The sequence below is a fragment of the Morone saxatilis genome, unplaced genomic scaffold, assembly GCF_004916995.1.
Source record: "Morone saxatilis isolate NCDOM2014 unplaced genomic scaffold, NCSU_SB_2.0 Contig17, whole genome shotgun sequence".
Classification (NCBI taxonomy): domain Eukaryota; kingdom Metazoa; phylum Chordata; class Actinopteri; family Moronidae; genus Morone; species Morone saxatilis.
The window spans coordinates 9822547-9841068 of record NW_023339729.1 but is presented as its reverse complement, the minus strand read 5'-3'; the positions used below and the strand labels follow the sequence as shown (position 1 = coordinate 9841068).

Below are 18522 nucleotides of genomic sequence, written 5' to 3'. Positions count from 1 at the left end.
TCAGACTGGATCTTGGTCACTGTGGTTAGCAATGAAGACTCACATAGAGGTAGTCATGTCTGCATCTGCTCGTCCAGTCAAGAGACAACTGACCCAAAAACTTTGCTTTTAACATGTTTGTGGACCCAGATCCCTTTAATGACATTAAAGAAAATAAGAAAAGTGATTATCTGTCTTTGCTGATTAAATCAAACGGTCATAAAGGTTTTGCTTGGTGCACATAAGGCAGTCAAGAAAATGTATGAAGATACTAGAGCAGGGGGGGTGTGTGGGTGTGGGTGGGATTCAGGGTTTCAGGTAGGAGAAAGAGCTGGCGGCTTCACGTCAAAGGGCCATTCCACCAAAACCGACAAGTACAAGAACAAACATTCATGCAGTTATGTGCTCTCCAAATGTGATCCAACATCAACCTGAACAATGTAAAGAGTGCAAGTCATGTTTGTGTGAAAACAAACAGGAGTGTTATTCCTCGCTGTCCGAAACCGCAGATTCTAGATACAGATGTGGTTCAAAATAAATAAATAAAAAGTCTATTAAAGTTTAATCTCAGCCTATTAAAGTTGATGTCATATAATTATTATTATTATTTCCCCTGATCTGACTCAAACCTGACATGAACTGTGAGCAAAACATGAAAAAAATCATAGAATAGATCTTAGTCATCTCTGGTGGGAAAGCTCTGTCTGAGAATAAAAATGCCAGTCAGTTTTGGTGGAATTCCCCTTTAATGCCAAAGACAAGTGAGACGCAAGCTAATGCACATCCACTTGGGAGCATAATGGCATTAGCTTCCATTGCACTTCTTGTCTTTTTGTAAAACTCTCATTACATTACAGATTTTGTAATACTGAGTCTACCGTAACGTCAGATTACTGTACAGAGTAAAAGGAAAAATAAGACTGAAAGAAACTAGACCCAAATTTACATTGTAACGACCAGTTGCTTGTCATCAAGTACAGTCAGTGGCCATAGACACAAGGAATAGCCAAACAAACACATAAAAAAAGACCATTAAGGCTGCTTGTCAATGTAGATTAAGTAGGATAAGCATTGCCACACAATGCTTCGATACCCTTTGCAATATACAAAAAGGGAGCATTTGCAGATACACCAAATAGCCACTAAATCAAAGTCCTCTACGCAAAAACGCCCAATTCTGACCCAGACAAATCATGTCAAATATGTGTTCAACATGCTTGTTTCCTGTACAAAATAACCAGGCAAGAAAAAGACAAGTTGTATGATCCAGAAAAGAAAAGAAAAGAAAAGAAAAAAGAGCAAAAGAGGCAAAATGACTTTGATTCTGCGATGCTGTCCATGGTCTAAAATCACAGACAATAGAAAAATAAACACCAATTATACTCCAATTATTTTGGATGCACCAGTATGCAATACATCGTCATCATCTTGATCCAACCAGTCACACCTTTAAACTGAATGGGCCAGACGGTGATCTCCAGCTCCTCCATAGCACATTAAAACTACATTCCAGGATCTGATAAATGCTCTCCGGCCAATTAGCCCAGTTCAGTTTCTGTCCCACCTCCCATCATCCTCTGCGTCTTCATACACAGGCATTCCCAACCCTGCAAAATGGCACATGAAAAAAGTAAAAACAGAGAGACTGAATGTAAAAATGGGTCACAGCACTCTCGCTGCATACCTAATGCACATCTCACTTTTGAGTACTCGTTGAAGGCATTTTTCACACAATTGTTTACAGCTAAAAGTAAATACACAAAAAAAAAAAAACAAAGAAACTTCCAAAGCTTTTATATAAAACCCAGGAATGCAATGCCTCCGGTGTGTTGAGCGTGAACACACAAAGCCCTTTTTACAATTTTTGTGTCTTTTTCCGACAGTCTTGTACTGTAACTGCGTTAAGCTCAAATATGCACCTTGTTGTGTTGTCTCATCGTTGTGTCCAAAACGATTTGATCTGTGAGAAAACCACCGGGCCTGACGCCAAATCGAAAAGGTCAGTGCATTTGTCCCTCGTCAGGTTTCTCGAGTGAAGTCTGTATCAGTGTTGGGAGTGGATCGTTTCCCGCCTCCTGCCCTCCCCCGGTCTCCTTCCCTCGCCCCTCCCCTACCCCCCCGTCTTGTACAGCATATGTTTCAGTCCACGAAAAAAAGCAGCAACAGGTTCTGCTGGTAAATTAGAAGCAGCGGTACATCGTTCCCCACAGACCCGGCCCCACCCCGAGGTGAGCTGTGGCGCTCTCATCGACTCAGGCCTCCCTGTGTAGGAGACTGAACCCCAGCGCACTGAAACACACCAAGCTGCTGCAACAGAAAGAGTAGACCCACACGGTTCAATACAAAACAGAATCATGATTGAATATAGAGCTGGGATGCAACACATTTTCAAAAGAAAAAAAAAAATGTTTGGTTTGATTACCTTTTGTTGGGATTTTTAATGTACAGTCACTTGAAATAATACTAACTGAATACACATTTCATCATTTAGAAAAAGAAAACACTCTGATTTGAAATAAACAATCCTGATCTGAAATGCAATAAGCCATTTTGCTTGCAATAGAGAAAGCAGGATATGGGAATCTTAAAACATCTCATAGCCACAGACCCTTTAACAGTTCAAGAGAGCAAGTTCCTTTTAAGATTGACAGGATAAAACTTCCCCAAAGAAAGTTACTAGTATATTCTGAGCCCGCTAAACTCAACATTTATATTTAATTGATACAAATTTACATGATAACCGTTTGTTTAACAGATAAAATACTTATTTATTTAACAAAATGCCCCCATTCAAAATAACCAATGAGAGGCTACTGTGTGTTTTTTCTTAATATTGAGGATGCCAATGTGTTTTAAAAAAGTGCATAAGAGCAGCAGCATTGCTGGGACAGTGTGGGACAAAAGAAGATATTAAAAAAAAAAGATTAAATTACAGATCTAAATCAAGGGAACATTTTCCATCATGTGACTAAGATTCTTAGAAGACCCTGTCAGAAAAAAAAAACTAAAGAAAAAATAAGGATATTAACAAAAAAGGAAGTGTTACCTGTCAATGTTTTATTATCAAACCTTTTTTTGAAGCTCTGATACACTCATCACTCGCTCCAGAGACCCAGATAACATCTTTTTAAAAACGCTTGATATGTTGGTCAATGATCAATTGAATGACAGCTATGCAGCCCAACACTGAAGATAATATCAAATAAGTAAACATAACTAAAAATTGCACTCAAGGCAACAACCAGGATTTGTGTACATATATAAAAACATCTCCTATCATTTATCCCATCACCTATGTATGTTTGACTTTTTTCAATACCGTTTTGTCACACAAAAGCATTATAGACGGGGGCCACAGCACCCACCGTTCTGGAGAAAAGTCCAACTTGCTTTTTTTCTTCAAGCATGTATGATTGGCATTTCTCATATGTATACATTACTAGCTTAATGTTTAACAACTACTGCTGCTATTTGTTAAAAAGATCTCCAGTCACCCTATTTTACAACTGATATCGCTTGCTTTGACAGATTAATGCAACAGCCACAAGAACACTAAAAAAAGAAAAAAACTAAAGTAATAAACAGCAGTAATAAAAAAGAATTATTGAAATAATTTATATCTTTGTATTCTCATGGACAATTGTGTTTAGAAATGAACCACTGGGTCACTCTAAACATAGGCACAGTTTTAAAAAAAAACCATAAGGTAAAAAAAAAAAAAAAAAAAAAATATAAACACGCCATCATTAGACATTTGTTCTCTATGGTCAAGAAGCAATTAACATAAGTTATCTTGAGTGAAGGTGATGTTAAAAAAAAGGGCATATCAAAAGAAAAAATAACAAAATGACAAAGTTAAAATTACGGCAGCAGCAGTAAATGTGAAGTTCCAAAGACTTTTTTTGTTTGTTTTTGCATACAATTGTATCCTTGCTCACATAATAGATGCTTGTAATTACTGTAAATACATTGGCAATGGGAGCACGGTTTATATGGTTAAAAGACTTGCCACTCAGCTCACAGTTACTCATTATATATAACTTTATATATCTTCAGTTTTGGCAAAGAGATGGAAATATTTTCCTCTTGTATGATTCGGAATGAAAGATGAGCAGGGGTGGCTGGGGTCCTAAAATGACCGTGATAAACTCTGGACTAACACAGAAGTCAAGTCTCCAAAGATTCCCCTCGTTTCTGCCCAAGGATGGTGAAAGGAACATTTTCTTCGTCTTCCTCATCCTTGTATTTGCCCCCCCGACACTGACTGTGGCGAGTCTGTTTTCTTTACAGTGTATGATACACGTAATGGGGGCGGGCAGGAGAGAGGGCGCAGAGCAAGTGGAGGGTTTGGAGTTAAGTGGGACTGGGATTGAGCTGCTCCTGGCTCAGACCATGGCACGGTATGGTCCCTGCATCTTGAGGAACTGGATGATGAAGGAGGGACCTCCCGCGACAATCTGGGGCGGCAGGTGGCTGAGGGGGCAATTCTCGATGCTCATGATGGACAGCTTACTGCAGAGGGCCAGCTCGAACGGGAGGCTGTGCAGGTTTGGGTTGTCGTTGAGGTACAGTTCCTCCAAGTTCTCCAGTGTACCTGAGGACAGACGTCAGCTACCGTTAGTTGAAGCATTTACTGCAGCGGATCCTGTCATAGTCTGAAATCAACAGTTGCTGGGCAATACATGTCAAATAAAATATGAATCTGGGAAAGAAAAAAAATGCCCCTCAACCCTATTGATGCAGTAATTCATTTGTTATACTAATCTGTGCTGAAAGGCAGTAATTTTCTAAAAAAAAAAAAAAAAAAAATCTCACTTTATTGTTTAGTCCTTGTTTTATCCGACCTTTAGCCCCAAAACCAAAAAGTGTTCAGTGTGCTATTATATAGGACAGGAAAGCAGCACATTCTCACAGAATATGTGGGATATTTGCCTAAAAATGACTGAATCAGATAATCAATTATCAAAATAGTTTTAATTTTAAGTTTAAGGCCATAGGTTGGTATTGAACCCGGACCGCTACAGTAAGGCACGGCACATACGCTCTACCAGACGAGCCACCATGCACCCCAGGATAGGTTTTTTTAATTATTGGTGATGACTTTATACATTTTATACTGTCATAGTAAAATGTACTGAGATGTAGTTGTTTCAAATAGAAACCTAAATACCTCTAAGCCACAGGTATAATTAAATACTGGGTCTTGTCTGGATACTCTAAAAATACACCCAACCTTTAGCTTCTTCCTCCACCACTGTAATCTCTGGCTTAACTCCTAACCTCAGCAGTAACCAGCCTAGCCATGTGGGACCAATCACTGGGAGGAAGGGTCAGAGGTGGGACATATTGTGGGCGGTTAAGCTCTTAAATCCTAATGGTTAAGTTTAGCTTTTATCATGGAAACCTTTACATAAAACTTTAAATAAAATAAGAAGTAGGTTAGCCAGCTTTTGGCATTTACTAAAAGACTAAGTACTACAATGTGCAGGTTTATTTATGTGTTTATTTTTTATGTCATAGACACAGGATCCAGTTCAGTCACAGTGAAGCATCCCTGGATCAGTTCCCCAGCAACCCTGAAGGACACCTTCCAGTAGTAAAGTAACATTTGATTAACAGAGGATGTTACTGATAGAAGTAGTTTGGGGATTTGAAGGAAGTACTTACCAATCTCCTCTGGAAGGTGTTGCAGCAGGTTCTCTCCCAAACCAAGATGAGTCAGGTTGGTGAGGTGGCCGATGCCTCTGGGTAACGTAGTCAGCTGATTATTTGTCAACACCAATTTCTAATGAGAGAGTGAAAGCACAGGGAGTTTATAATGTGCTCTAAAGGTTTGCTGAAATGAGAACTGGATTTATCAATCGCAGAGTAATATTACAATGGCACCTTAGATTACAAACTATAGAAATAAAAATATCCCTCTTGTTGCCAGTTCAATTAACACCCAGTTATATTCAACACAGTTGTCCACTCCTCACAGAGACCAACTGTGGATGATTATCTCAAGGGCAGACTTCATGTCCAGTAACCTGTTCCTTAAAACTACAATTATTCGTATATAGTAAATGAATAGACTCGTGTTTTTTAGTTTGTTTTCATGATACTACATCAGTTTGAGTATCTATACGCACACTAATGTAGGATCGGGTACTGTTTAAATTGTGTTGATACCAATTCTGTTTTTGAAATCAAGAAAAAAAGCCAAACTATATTAAAAGCAGGATCCACAAGAGTGAGACAAGAGTCAGAAACAGGCCTCCTAAGCCATGAACTGATCATCACATCAAATGCCTTTAAAAGTAAAAAGGATTGAGGCAGTGAGAACTTAAGGTGGATAAAAACAGAGATGAGATGTATCTCTAGTAGTTGTTGTGGTTCTCCATAGCAACAGATACAAATCACACACAACAAAATTCTGTAACAACAAATGACACAGAGCCCCAAATATAATGGAGACACCTGGATTTCTAGAAAACTTACTTGTATATCTTTAAGATAAGCAATTTCATTAGGTAGACATTCCAACTTGTTCTCCTCCAAGTCGAGCTCCCGTAACTTTCTCAAATTCCCAATACCATGTGGTAACTTCTTGAGAAGATTATTGGACAATATTAAAACCTGTTAAGACAGTGACATTTTTCATAATTAGAAACAGATCTAAAGTCACAGTTTGGCATCAGGACACAAGCAATAAAGTAAGCTACCGACACAGTAGTGTCACAACATTTATTAAAACATATTGAGAAAAGAAAAGTGTTATATTTTTCAGCCATATTTGAAGAGCCCTATCTTTAAACAAGACTTAGGTCACTATAGTTTAGTAGTTATGTGTTATTATATTTATGTAATGAGACTTTCTACTTCTATCTACTAATTTCACTGGATACTACACTGGCAAATTCAATTCCTATTATGTGTGAATGCAAGACTCACCTCCAGAGAGACTAAACCACAGACGTCTTCTGGGATCTTTGTCAGCTGATTGGTGGCCAGGTTGAGCTCAACCATGCTAGTCCATGTGCCAAAGTCCAATGGCAGAGATGTTAACTGGTTGTCCTGAAGAAGACAATGGCATACCGTTATTAGCTAAATAAGTGACAATTCAGATGGTCAAACACAAGGACAGTGCTGTTCAAGAGGCTGAGTAGACCAGCGCACTATGACAGCTATGTTACCTGGTGCCAGGATAATATGTATGCAGAAGAGATTTAAATCCCAACTACATTAAGTATGGACATACGCCAAGTAAATGAAGTTTTAATACCTGCTCTGTATACGCCTGTCTTAAGGCCAATACAAACTTCAACAGCGGTGCAGTAGTTCTGAACAAGAGCGTTAAAAAGTTAAATATGTGCAAATAGGTGTTCAGGTTTTTTCCCCCCCAACGCAGTGCCACAACATTACTAGGAGATGCAGCAACCTGTGTACTACATGTAAATGTATTTTATTTTGTTTCATTTCATTTTCTGGACTACTTGTAGTAGGATTTTCCATTCACTTTCACTTACTTTTTATTTTTGGCACTAAATGTTTACACAACATAGCATTTTTAAAATAATAAAACAATGAAAGATGCATCATTGGACCTTGTTTAGTTTAAGTGTACAATTATATCCACCTTTACAGTATCAGGTTGGTTGTATTAACACTGTAGGTAAGCCAACAGTACACAATGCTGAAGACAAGGCCGGTGACGTATCACTTCAGATTTACTTTTCTCATAACATCATTTGTTTAAAATTTTAAAATGTCTTTATTAAATCATATGAGGGCAGGAATTATACCACGGTCAAACAGCCAGTGCAGTGGATTCCCCACCGTGTGGCCGTAATGCCCCTTCTAGAATTAACTACCCACATGGCCAGTTTGGCATTCCCCTGTTTTGAACTGGACGTTGCTTCCTTAAATTAAAAGCTGCGGATTTCCTGATAAAGTCTTTTCTACAACGGTGAAAGAAAATCACAAGAGAAACCACAATGACTGCTAGCAGCTAACTAACTGATGCATCACACACTCAAGTTACCCACAAGCCATCTGCTCAGATCCAATTCAATCTCACAAGTTCACATAGGCACATTTTGACATGTAAAAGCAGGAAAGACGTGTAAATAAAATACAAAAATGAGTAAAATCCATTTAGCTGCTTCAGTTTCATGGTCCAAGTATTGTTCATGCTGGCTCACTGGGACACATAGATCAGAGCCATCATTAATGTTATTAGTAACACCTGTGCTATGACACGTCAATAGGTTTGCTGAGAAAAACTGCCTATTAATCACAGGTTTTAATATCCTGCTGATGTGGTAACATCCAAAATGTATAAAGCAGGCAAAATTAAGGTAATGATTCAGAATTATTTCTGCATTGTTTTAGAAATGTTTAAAACAGCTGACATGCAAATATACCTTCATGTTAAGCTTGCTTAACACTTTGGCCCTGGAGAAGATACCAAAGGGGATCTTGTTGATGCGGTTGTGCTCCATGTTGAGGGAGTAGATTGTGGAGAACTGGGATGGTCCACCCACAGGGTACGACTGGAAGCAGTTCCTCGCCAGTGTTAGACTGGTCAGGTTGACCAAACTTGACAGTAGGCCCTGGCCATGCACAGAAACAGAGACATGACAGAAACCATTTGATCAGGAGGGGACTTATCACTATAGACTGTGATATTTGCTCTAGTTACTGCACTAGTAGCCTCAGACAAATGTAGTGGATTAGCTCTATGTAGGACAAACAGGTATTTCAGATTATTACTTCTAGAGCATAGGTATGGAGGGCGTGATGCTTCAACATGAATTAGTTGTTCGCAGTTTATATAATAGAAATTAAGATGGCAGCTGATGATTTTTATAATCATTTGTTACTATGTAGCAATTATATTTGACATCACGTGTTATTTTTGGTTGTTCTTACCTCCGGCAACACTGAAATGTTGTTGTTTTCAAGGTTTAGCTCCTCCAGTTCTCGACATTTGGCTAATGATCTGGGGATGGCTGACAATCTGTTGTATCTCAGACCTAAGCGGTTTATGCTTGCCAGATTGCCTACAACAAAAAAAAAAAAAACATTTTCTTTACATGTACCATATATTATGCATATATGGAATTACGGACTGGTAAATGCATATATTGTATATCAACAATGATAATCAATCAATAACTTTACTTTAGAGTTGTAAAATATACTTAAAATACCTATAGTCTCTGGGAGATCCAGGAGCTCATTGTGCTGCAAGTCGAGGTTAGTTATCTGTGTGCAATTCCCAATCTCCTTCGGTAGGTGTTCCAACTGGTTATGGGCAACATCCAGAGTTATGAGGTTGCATAGCTCCCCTGCAGAAAGATGCACACCACAGTTAGATTTTGGCTTATTGAAGGTGAAAGTGCTTTCAGTAACCCATCCTCTGCCCCACTGAAGACATCCACTCATTTATCTCATTCCCTCTTTACAGATAATGGCAATTAAGACAATTTACCAAGTGTTATAGCCAATACTCTCTCTTATTATACACACAGTGCACAAGATACAATGGGAAGTTTCACTAGATTCACTAGTCGGTAATTGGTATGTGACTTTGAATAGTGAGATATGCATTATGGCTGGAGCTGAGGAGTAGTGTGTACTCACTATCACCGTATAATAAGAATGTTGTACTGGACAGAAAGAGATGAGTAAAATACATTAGAAACACAGGATGACCTGTTCTGGATGGTAATTAACACTCTCTAAATGCCATAAACCCCAACAGTATTACCTCCCACGACTATTTGATTCCTCATGGCCACTAGGCAAATAGGTTGGCTTCAACCCGCCGCCTAAATTTGAGGAATCTGTCCTGTCTTTGCATATACGGTTCGCTCACCTATCTCCGCGGGCAGCTGTTTAATCTTGTTCTCACGAATGCTAAGCATAGTGAGCTTGGATAGGTTTCGGATGTCCTTCTCCACTGTTGTGATGCGGTTGAAGCGCAGGTACAGCGTGGCCAGAGATGTCAGCCGGTAGACAACAGCCGGTATCTCTCTTAGCTTGTTGTGCCGGAGGTCGAGCATTCGAAGCTTTTTAAGGGAGTCCAGGGAGTCAGGCAAACTGGTCAGCGAGTTCTCGCTCAGGGCCAAAGTGACCAGGCCTGACAGGCAACCCACCTCAGCCGGCAGGCTCTGCAGCTTGTTGCTGTATAAGTAGAGTTCAGCCAGCTGCGTCAACTCCTTAATGGAGGTGGGCAGCATGTGAATAGACCGTTTAGATAGGTCCAGTCTCATTGAGTTCTCCTCCCGGCACTTGTTAAGCTCTTTGATCACCTCGGCATTGCTGGACTTCTTGCGCGTACCTGGCGCCGGGTTTGGCCGCTTTATCGTATTGTCAACGGCGAAGGCAACACCCGGTGTTGAGCTGCTGGTGTCCTTCTTTCCTTCTTTGGCATCTTTCCCTTTGGTCTTCGTTTCTTTGCCACCATCCTTGACTAAGCCGGCTAGAGCCTTGGCCTCCTTTTCCCTTTCTTTCCCCACTGGACCACCTTTGGGGTCCTTTTCTTTCGAATCTTTTTCTTTGCCTAAAGTACTACTCATGTCGACGTTATCGGGCCTCCTGCAGAGTTGCTCATGGGAGTCTCTCTTGTCAGGTTACTTATTTGGAAAAAAAGGGACACAGACAGCCAAAAAGGCTTTTAAAGAAAACATCCCTGTGCAGGCCCACACATTTATGATTATCCTTGAAATAAAGGCCTTGTGATCCAAAGGTTTTTTTGGATACTTTTGATACTTTGTTCCTTTGTTAAAATGCCATGGGAGAAAAAATCCTTTGAAGTAGCAGGATTGTGGCACCCATGCTTAAGCGTTTGAACTGCATACAATTCCAGGACCTTCAGATATAAGTTCTTTCAGACTGAAAAGGTCATCAAGGTTTCTTTTAATCCCTCGAAGATTTGCTGTTGGGGAAAAGAAAAAAATATGGGTCACATTCACAATTTATTTTGACATTTTACATTCTCAGCATTTTTAACAATTGAGTGTGTTTGCCTGAGTGCTCTTTATATTTGTCACTTGTCTCTATAACAATAATAATAAATTCCTATGGCTCATCCTTTTTGTTTTCTGCCAATTTAATATAAACCTTCCAAAGGAACAAAACTATTTCCATGTGGATTTTCTGTCTTTCAGCAGTCTGGCTTTCAAAATGTGTTGTGTTTTCAACTACAAGAAAACACTGCTCACCACAACTTACAAGTCTGCTTTGTTTAATCTATATGCCATCTATAAACTACATACAGCCATACAGCGCACCGTGTTTCGGACAGATGACTAGTACTGTCGCACAAGTCTCTTGGCAGAGAGAGAAAACGGCGAGGAGGAATAGGGAAGACAGGCCAGAGAACATGACAGTGTCCAAAGTTTGGGATCGTTTCACACTAAAACAAAATGAAAAGTCAGCTCTGAAACATATTTACTCCAGTTGAAGCCACTTTAACTGATGGGTAGCTCCTAAGCTAACTAGCTGTCCACAGTCTGGAGCAGCTCAGCTGTGACATAAACACAAACATTACATAAACAGGGACTGTTTGTCTTTTGTGTGGCAGCGAACACAGCCTTTCACTGACCATTATACAGCAACCTGAGCTAATCCACACACTTTATGGCTGACTTACTTCAGCTAACTACCTCTCACACAGTCACTTCCCACAACCACACCAATTCTATTGTTCGCCATTGTAAACCTTACTACGGTGAGTATGCAACTATTACAGCAAGATTTATTTGAAGTTGTCACTGTGCAGTAAAATGCTCCCTGTCAGTTTTAACATTTTGGATTAATATTATTGCTGCATTAATGGATAACGACACTAACATGAAGCCTTACCCACTACATAGTAATTGGTTACTATACAAATGTTTGATTGTTTTTGCTATATGTGATGCACACGGTCTTAAACACATGAATCTGTGTCTGTTATTGTTATTATATGTAGGTGGCATTTTACTGCAAAAGGTTTGGTGAATAAAGGGACTTCTACCGTGCTCATAACAAGGAACTTAAACGTCCCAGCTGCTCTGCAGATCATAATCGATCCAAACACTTTCTATCGGCTATGTTAAGCCCGGTACATTTCCAATCTATTGTTCGTTTGCTGTGGTAGGCAGCACTGAAAAAGTCTCCACTTTGCTCTGTACTACAAAAGTACTACACATAAATAACAATGAGCAAGTGAAAGTGAACGTAATAAGCAGCTTCAAATACTGTCAAATACTGGTGGCAGAAATGACCCATGCAGGGACTCGCCACTGGCAATTTCCTTGTTTTGCGTCTTTTTCAGCGACATGTCGAGGGCGGACCACACCACTAAAGAACTGCTGTTAGCTGAAAACCTTTTCACGCTGAAAAAACGGGGGTAACTGGCTCATCCCAGTAACTTCAGGAGTAACTCTGTGACGTCAGGTGTGACTTCCAGGATAACTCGAACTACAAAAGGTGGATAAGATTCACCCGAGGTATGTTGCCATGGCAATTTACTCTCCGAGCTCCTCCGAGCAAGTTATCTTCGTGGTTAACTCAATGTTAGCCTATAAACCACCTCTCCTCCGCCCACAATCTGTGGAGAAAAACGCCAGCACATTTGGAAGACGTTGCTGCGCAGATTGTGGGTATCTATGCCGGCTTCTAGGACCAGAATGCATTTGTTATGATCACATCTAATTGTTACAAAGATCAAATAGGCTTTTTAAAATCACAAATAAAAGAGTCTGTAATGTTACTTACTCTGTGGACAATGCGCTGCCAACAAGGCTCCCTGTCTTTGTTGGGCCCTACTATAGTGAGATTAGTCAGTTAACTTTAACTCCTCGTATCCTGATATTACCATTGGACAATATTCTGGGGACAAATACGGAGCACGAGCCATTATGAAAAAACGTCCTTCCTGCGCTGCCAAACACGCCCCTTTTACGTAAACAAGCACAACCTCAGATTAAGTTGACACCGACTCAACTAACTAACATCTTAATCACCGTCACTGTACCATTTAACACCAGTGTAGCCAATCACAGTCTGTCAGCCTGGACTTCCCTTGATAACCCCCGAGTTAAATCTGAGTAGGTTAATCTCCCTTCATGGTACAGCCCTCTCGAAGAGAACCTGTCCAAAGTCTTTCTGCCACAGAAGATCCACACTGACACTCCTCTCTAAACATATGCTATTCAAAATGCTAGACAAACCACTACAAATACATTTAAGTAAGCTGTCATTTAAACTCATTTTAAGGTGGGCCTACTGCAGGCTTAGTGTGCATTATGTGGAACAATCGATAAAAAAACAGGAGCCGTAATGCCCTGAGAACATACTTCCTTATACTTGAGTATAAAAGGAACACGTTAACAGGTTTGGTGGGTTGTCAGTACCGTGAGCTCTTGATATCGAGTGTGTTGTGCCAGTTCAAGTCAACCTGCTGAATGTACGAAGCATAACCTCACAGCAACTTACTCCTCCTAAACAAACATGTCCCAGTGGGTGTTGACTTTACGGTAAGCCTACTGCCCCACCTAAACATGCATTCAGCTCTTCAGCCATCCCCTATAAAGTCTGTAAGGCAGCAGTCACGTTGGATATTTACGTCTCAAAGACATCCAGACGAAACACACAACCCTTTGGATCTCTACATGACAAACCGAGCCAGAATGTCTGCGTCGGCCTGTCTCTGTTTAGTCTCTGTTGTTGTTGTACCAGTGACTGTGTAAAGCTCTCCTGCACTGGTACAAGCTAAGCCGTGGCAAAAAAAAAAAAAGAGAGACAGGTTTGGCCCCGGATCAGAGCTAAGTGAAAAGGTTAGGACTGCTGAGAGTAATCTTTAGAAGTGGCCTTCAAAGCATGAAGCCCCCACAACAACAGGTCATGTGACCTTTTGGGTAAAAGAAATGTTGGGTCAATAGCAGCAACCCCTTACATGACAGAACGCTTGACAGTGTGTTCTCTAAATAAAAAAGGTATCCACTGCTCTTCCAGCCTGTCGTAAATAAAGGGGGGAACGCCTAACACTGACTGAAATGGGCATACCTGTGTACAAAATAATTATTAACAGAAAATGAGAATAGCCAGGCCAGCCCAATTGCTGGGGCCATCTAAACCAAACTGTGCAAGCAACTTCCTTTTATGGTTGTACTCTCTCTGTCCCTGCACTGGTACATCATTCTGCTTATAACAAAGTGCACTGTAAACCTTATCTGTATAGAGTTCTCTCTGTATCAGACTAAATGTGTTCTGTATAAACTTAATAAAGAAGAAAAGCTTAACATTCAACTGATCCAAGTTCATTTCCTAGTTAATTGTTTTTACTATTTGTAATGACTATTGGATCATACTATATATTACATCATATTATATACACTGACATTTTTGGAAGAAAACTTAGCTCATGCAGGAACTCGTTGTCATCGTTTGCCCAGGTCATGAAAACAAAATAATAACCAAACCGAAGCAGGCATACTCTAGGTTCATCTACAAGTTCATCTTTCAAATACATGCAGGGTTTCTGCTAAACAACACAGCAGTTTGATATGAAGGTGACCAAAGAAACTCTGACTTCAGGGAAAAGGAACAGAAGACAAGAAAGCTGTGAAACAGCCATGTTGGCAAACCACAGAACCAGGGCTTCATGACATTCAGTTACTTTTCCATCCCTGGCGAGTTTAAGGCAGTACCCGCTGGTTGTGCATCAATGTTGTGATGTCACAAGAGCCGATCCTTCGGTACCAAGTCGATGCCAAAGCTGAAAATGTGACAGTGCAGTATTGTAGGTAGCGGGGATTCAACGCTTCCAGGCCTGAGGGGGCAGCATACACGCCTATGAGGATTCTAGTCTGCCTTTAATGCCATAGAACGAAGAGGAGCGCCAACCAGCATGAAGAACAACACGATGAAGATAGCAAAAAGTAAGTACAGCTGCAGCGACAGCTCTGCCTCTACTTGTCAAAAAGAAAAACAGTAAAAGTCACATATAAACTGAGTTACTTGTCAGATGTGTTTTCACATGTTGGAAATACTTTTCTTGGTTTCACACGAAAGGTCGCGCTTTCAAAACATGCAGGAAGAGCAGGAAGAGCAGGAGGACTCATCCATAATGAGAATTTTGTGTTGATGTCAATACAAACCAAGCCTCAAAATGACCACAAACCTTAAAATTAGAACTGTGATGGAAACAGAGGGCGGAGAGACAATTTGTGGTGCACTGGGATTTTATAACTGAACTATGAGCAGGATGCATAGACAGTATGGAAATGTTTTCACATCAGAGGTGATGGAGAAAGGCATTAAAGCGTAAGGTCAAATAAATGAGACTCATATAGGCTGATATTGATTGAAAGTATGTTGAAGTACATGGGATTTATTGTTTTGTTTTTTGCTGTAATATCAAATTGTTATCAAGAATCATGGAGTTTTACTGGTATTGGTATCAACTACCACATTTCTGGTATCATGACAGCATGAATGTAATGATTGGACAGTCTAAACGGTGTGGGAAGGGAAGGGATATGCTAAAACGTAGACAACCAATTACATTGCACAAATGGCAGAATCACTGGGTGGCCATACAATTAAACTCGTACTGATCAGAAAACTGCACTATCCATAGTTGTCCTGTATCCGTTTACTGCCTCTACATTGACCTTCACAACTGTCCTGTAATGTTAGTGCAACCGGTAAGTGAACTATGACAAAACTTGCAAGGATTGTGTGAGTGCCATTTAGTAAGGACTACTCATTTAGTAGATGTTAATATGAGGTTCAACTCATACACAGCCTTGAAGAAAGGCTAATGCATGTCCATCCACACTAACACAGTGCCACCACAGTAAAGTGCAACTGAACACTTGGACTTCATGGCACTTGCAACCCACATAGACACTAATGAAGTTTCCATTAGGACCATCTTGGGCCTATCTGATACTGCCAGTGCATTTAGGCCTAAGCAGAGGTCTCTACTGTTCTCCTGCTTTTGTTTATTACAAAGCCCTCTGGACTAAATAGGAGAGCCGTGAATGTTGGCAAATCAGATTAAATAATAAAACACATAAATGTTACAGTGCTATACGACAAAATGAACTACAGATGCGGATTCAGGAAATATCTGAAATCCAGCTGCAGCGTTCCGCCTGTCAGTGTGCTACTGCCAAAGAACAAGAAATTACAAAGCAGAAATAACATGGCCTATCCATTTAAACGATTACTCGTGTAAAATTCAGGGGGAAATAGCAACAGTGAGATGAGGTGGCAGCTACCGGCTATAGAAAGCTACTGCTACTACACAGCACTGCACAGGACGCAGCTAGCTCCGTGGCTACGTGTGCCAATGACAAATCCTTGGAAACAGATTACCGACAAAACGGCAGCAGGTCGGGAAGTCAGGTCGCCTATCGAGATCAATTCATTTACATAATATGAACACCTAAGGGAAACACAGGAGGGTGGGTGCCACTGTAGGGACACTGGTGTGACCGTAATGCATCGATGTGGACAGCACTACGTTGTGACTGTTAATCCAACATCAACTAATAACTAACTGTGGTTAAGACAACTCACGGAGGCTGAAACTGTGTAATGTCAGCTGAGCCAGCCTCCACACTGACTGGGAGAAAACATCCACAGTATCTGTCGGCAGCGACCAGGCTTCACAGGGAGGGAAGCACACTCGCTAAGCCTATTAAAGCGAGTGACAACACGGCAGGAAATAAAAGCAGCTAAGCTAAACGTCAAACAGCAGAGCAAACGTCAGTAATAGCAGACTGCTAGCTTCAAGGCTAACGTCAGCTAGCAGCTAGTTAGCCTTGAAGCTAGCAGTATATTAGCGAGTGAACGAGGAAGAGTCACGGCGCCAGGATGAGCTCATAAAACCTCCGTCGCTCCGTGTATCAGACGGTGTACAGGTTTCCCCTGACATATTCACCCACATCCAGCGGGTAGCTGTGTCTCCAGCAGTGCTAACTGTGTGTGTGTGTAGGCCCGAGCGGAGCGGCTGTCGGACCGAGCGGAGGGAAACCTCTGCTGCAGCCAGCTGAGCGCCATCGGGCAGCGGACACCCAGCGAGAGCAGCCGCTGCCTGGAGGTCGATATCCCCGAGCAGGGCGGCCACGGAAGGCACACACAAGGCGGGGAGCAACTGTAACGCGGTATCTAAGCGCCGTTCCCGTCTTGAATATTAGCAGAGGTAAAAAAAAAAAAAAAAAAGAAAACCACTGTGAAAAACAGCGGCCATGCTCCGAGCTTGAACAAAAGAGCTGGCGTTCGTACTCACCACCCCGCAAAAATGAACACTTTCACTTTCACACGCCGTAACGAGAGACAGGCGAGTGTGTTGTCTGTGAATTGATGTGCAACCGCGCTGTGGGGGTAAAACGTGAACTGTTAATGTGGTAATATAACTGTTTTACCTTCAGAGGTGTGACTCCGCCATCCTTGCTGCTTCTTCCTCCTCTTTTCCTACACACTGCTGCTCTGCTCCCTCCCTCCTCCCCTGACACCAAACTGCGTCATTCGCACGCCTAACCAATGTTATCACGAGACTTTGAAATACAATCAAATATTCCTGGATAAACATTGGCCTCATTTACACACACACACACACACACACACACATATATATGAGAGAGAGAGAGATTACATAAATAATAATAATGATAATAAATACATAGCAAGTTTAACAGTCATACATTCAAGATTTTTCCTGGTAACCTCTTCCAGACATGTATTAAGACATACAAAGAATACTGCTTGGAATAATCATTTGTGTCTGCTATGATTTCCCCCAAAAAAGTTCAGTTACTTAAGATTCTGCCTCTCCCTCATTGAAAAGTCCATAATATGAGTATGCATATGTTTTTAATTGCAGAAGTGAAACCCATGGACACAAAATATCTTCTACTTCACTGAAAAGTCCATTCTGAGTCACTGATTGGTTTCCAGATTCCTCATATTTCACTATTATTAGCCTCAAATAAGATGTGACAGAATCATGCTTGTACAGAAATGCCTTGAACTCAGATTTAAGATGAGTTCAGAGAAGCTTCACCTTCAGAAGATGAGTGTGAAAACTGTCTCCTAGTGTCAACTCTATACATACATCATTTGCACAGGGAACCTTTAAATAGGTAAATATAAGCAAAACACATTTTTGAATGGAGGAGGATTTTAAGTAAAAGTGTATTAGTATTGGCGGCAACATATACTTAAAATAACAAAAGTAAAGTACAAATAATGCAGGATGGTTCTTTTCAGAGCTTTATATTATTATATTATTGGATTATTATTAATGTATATATTGTGTATACAAGTGTGTACAAAAACACCTGTAATATAAATAGTAAATGTAGCTGTCAAATAAATGTATAGGAGTTAGCAGTACAATATTCCCTGAAATGTAGAGGAGTAGAAGCATAAAATAGTATAAACTGAAATACTAAAAGTACCACAAAACTGCAAAATAAACAGTAAATACACTGAATGATTGTATAATACAATAACTAGAACGAACAAAGGCACTTAAAAGAGCTTCATTTATATATT

The 18522-nt window shown here is 40.5% G+C and overlaps 1 protein-coding gene across 1 annotated transcript; it reads right to left on the bottom strand.

Moving 5' to 3' along the window:
* Positions 1-2100: 2100 nt before the first annotated feature.
* On the bottom strand, positions 2101-17460 carry shoc2 (SHOC2 leucine rich repeat scaffold protein). Its single transcript, XM_035659991.1, has 9 exons — positions 17391-17460; positions 9842-10903; positions 9174-9311; positions 8893-9023; positions 8385-8573; positions 6913-7035; positions 6460-6597; positions 5647-5764; positions 2101-4573 (listed from the first exon to the last, which is right to left on the bottom strand). Exons 2-9 carry the CDS (start codon positions 10542-10544, stop codon positions 4365-4367), a joined length of 1749 nt encoding a protein of 582 aa, XP_035515884.1. The 5' UTR covers positions 10545-10903; positions 17391-17460; the 3' UTR covers positions 2101-4364.
* Positions 17461-18522: the final 1062 nt, after the last annotated feature.

Bases quoted from the DNA above. Each gene is read 5' to 3' on its own strand.
- shoc2 (XM_035659991.1), bottom strand. From the start codon at position 10,544: ATGAGTAGTACTTTAGGCAAAGAAAAAGATTCGAAAGAAAAGGACCCC. The intron at 9,312-9,841 runs GTGAGCGAACCG...ATCTTTCTGCAG, and splicing joins ACAGCTGCCCGCGGAGATAG to GGGAGCTATGCAACCTCATA. The intron at 4,574-5,646 runs GTAAGTACTTCC...GTCTGTCCTCAG, and splicing joins ACACCTTCCAGAGGAGATTG to GTACACTGGAGAACTTGGAG.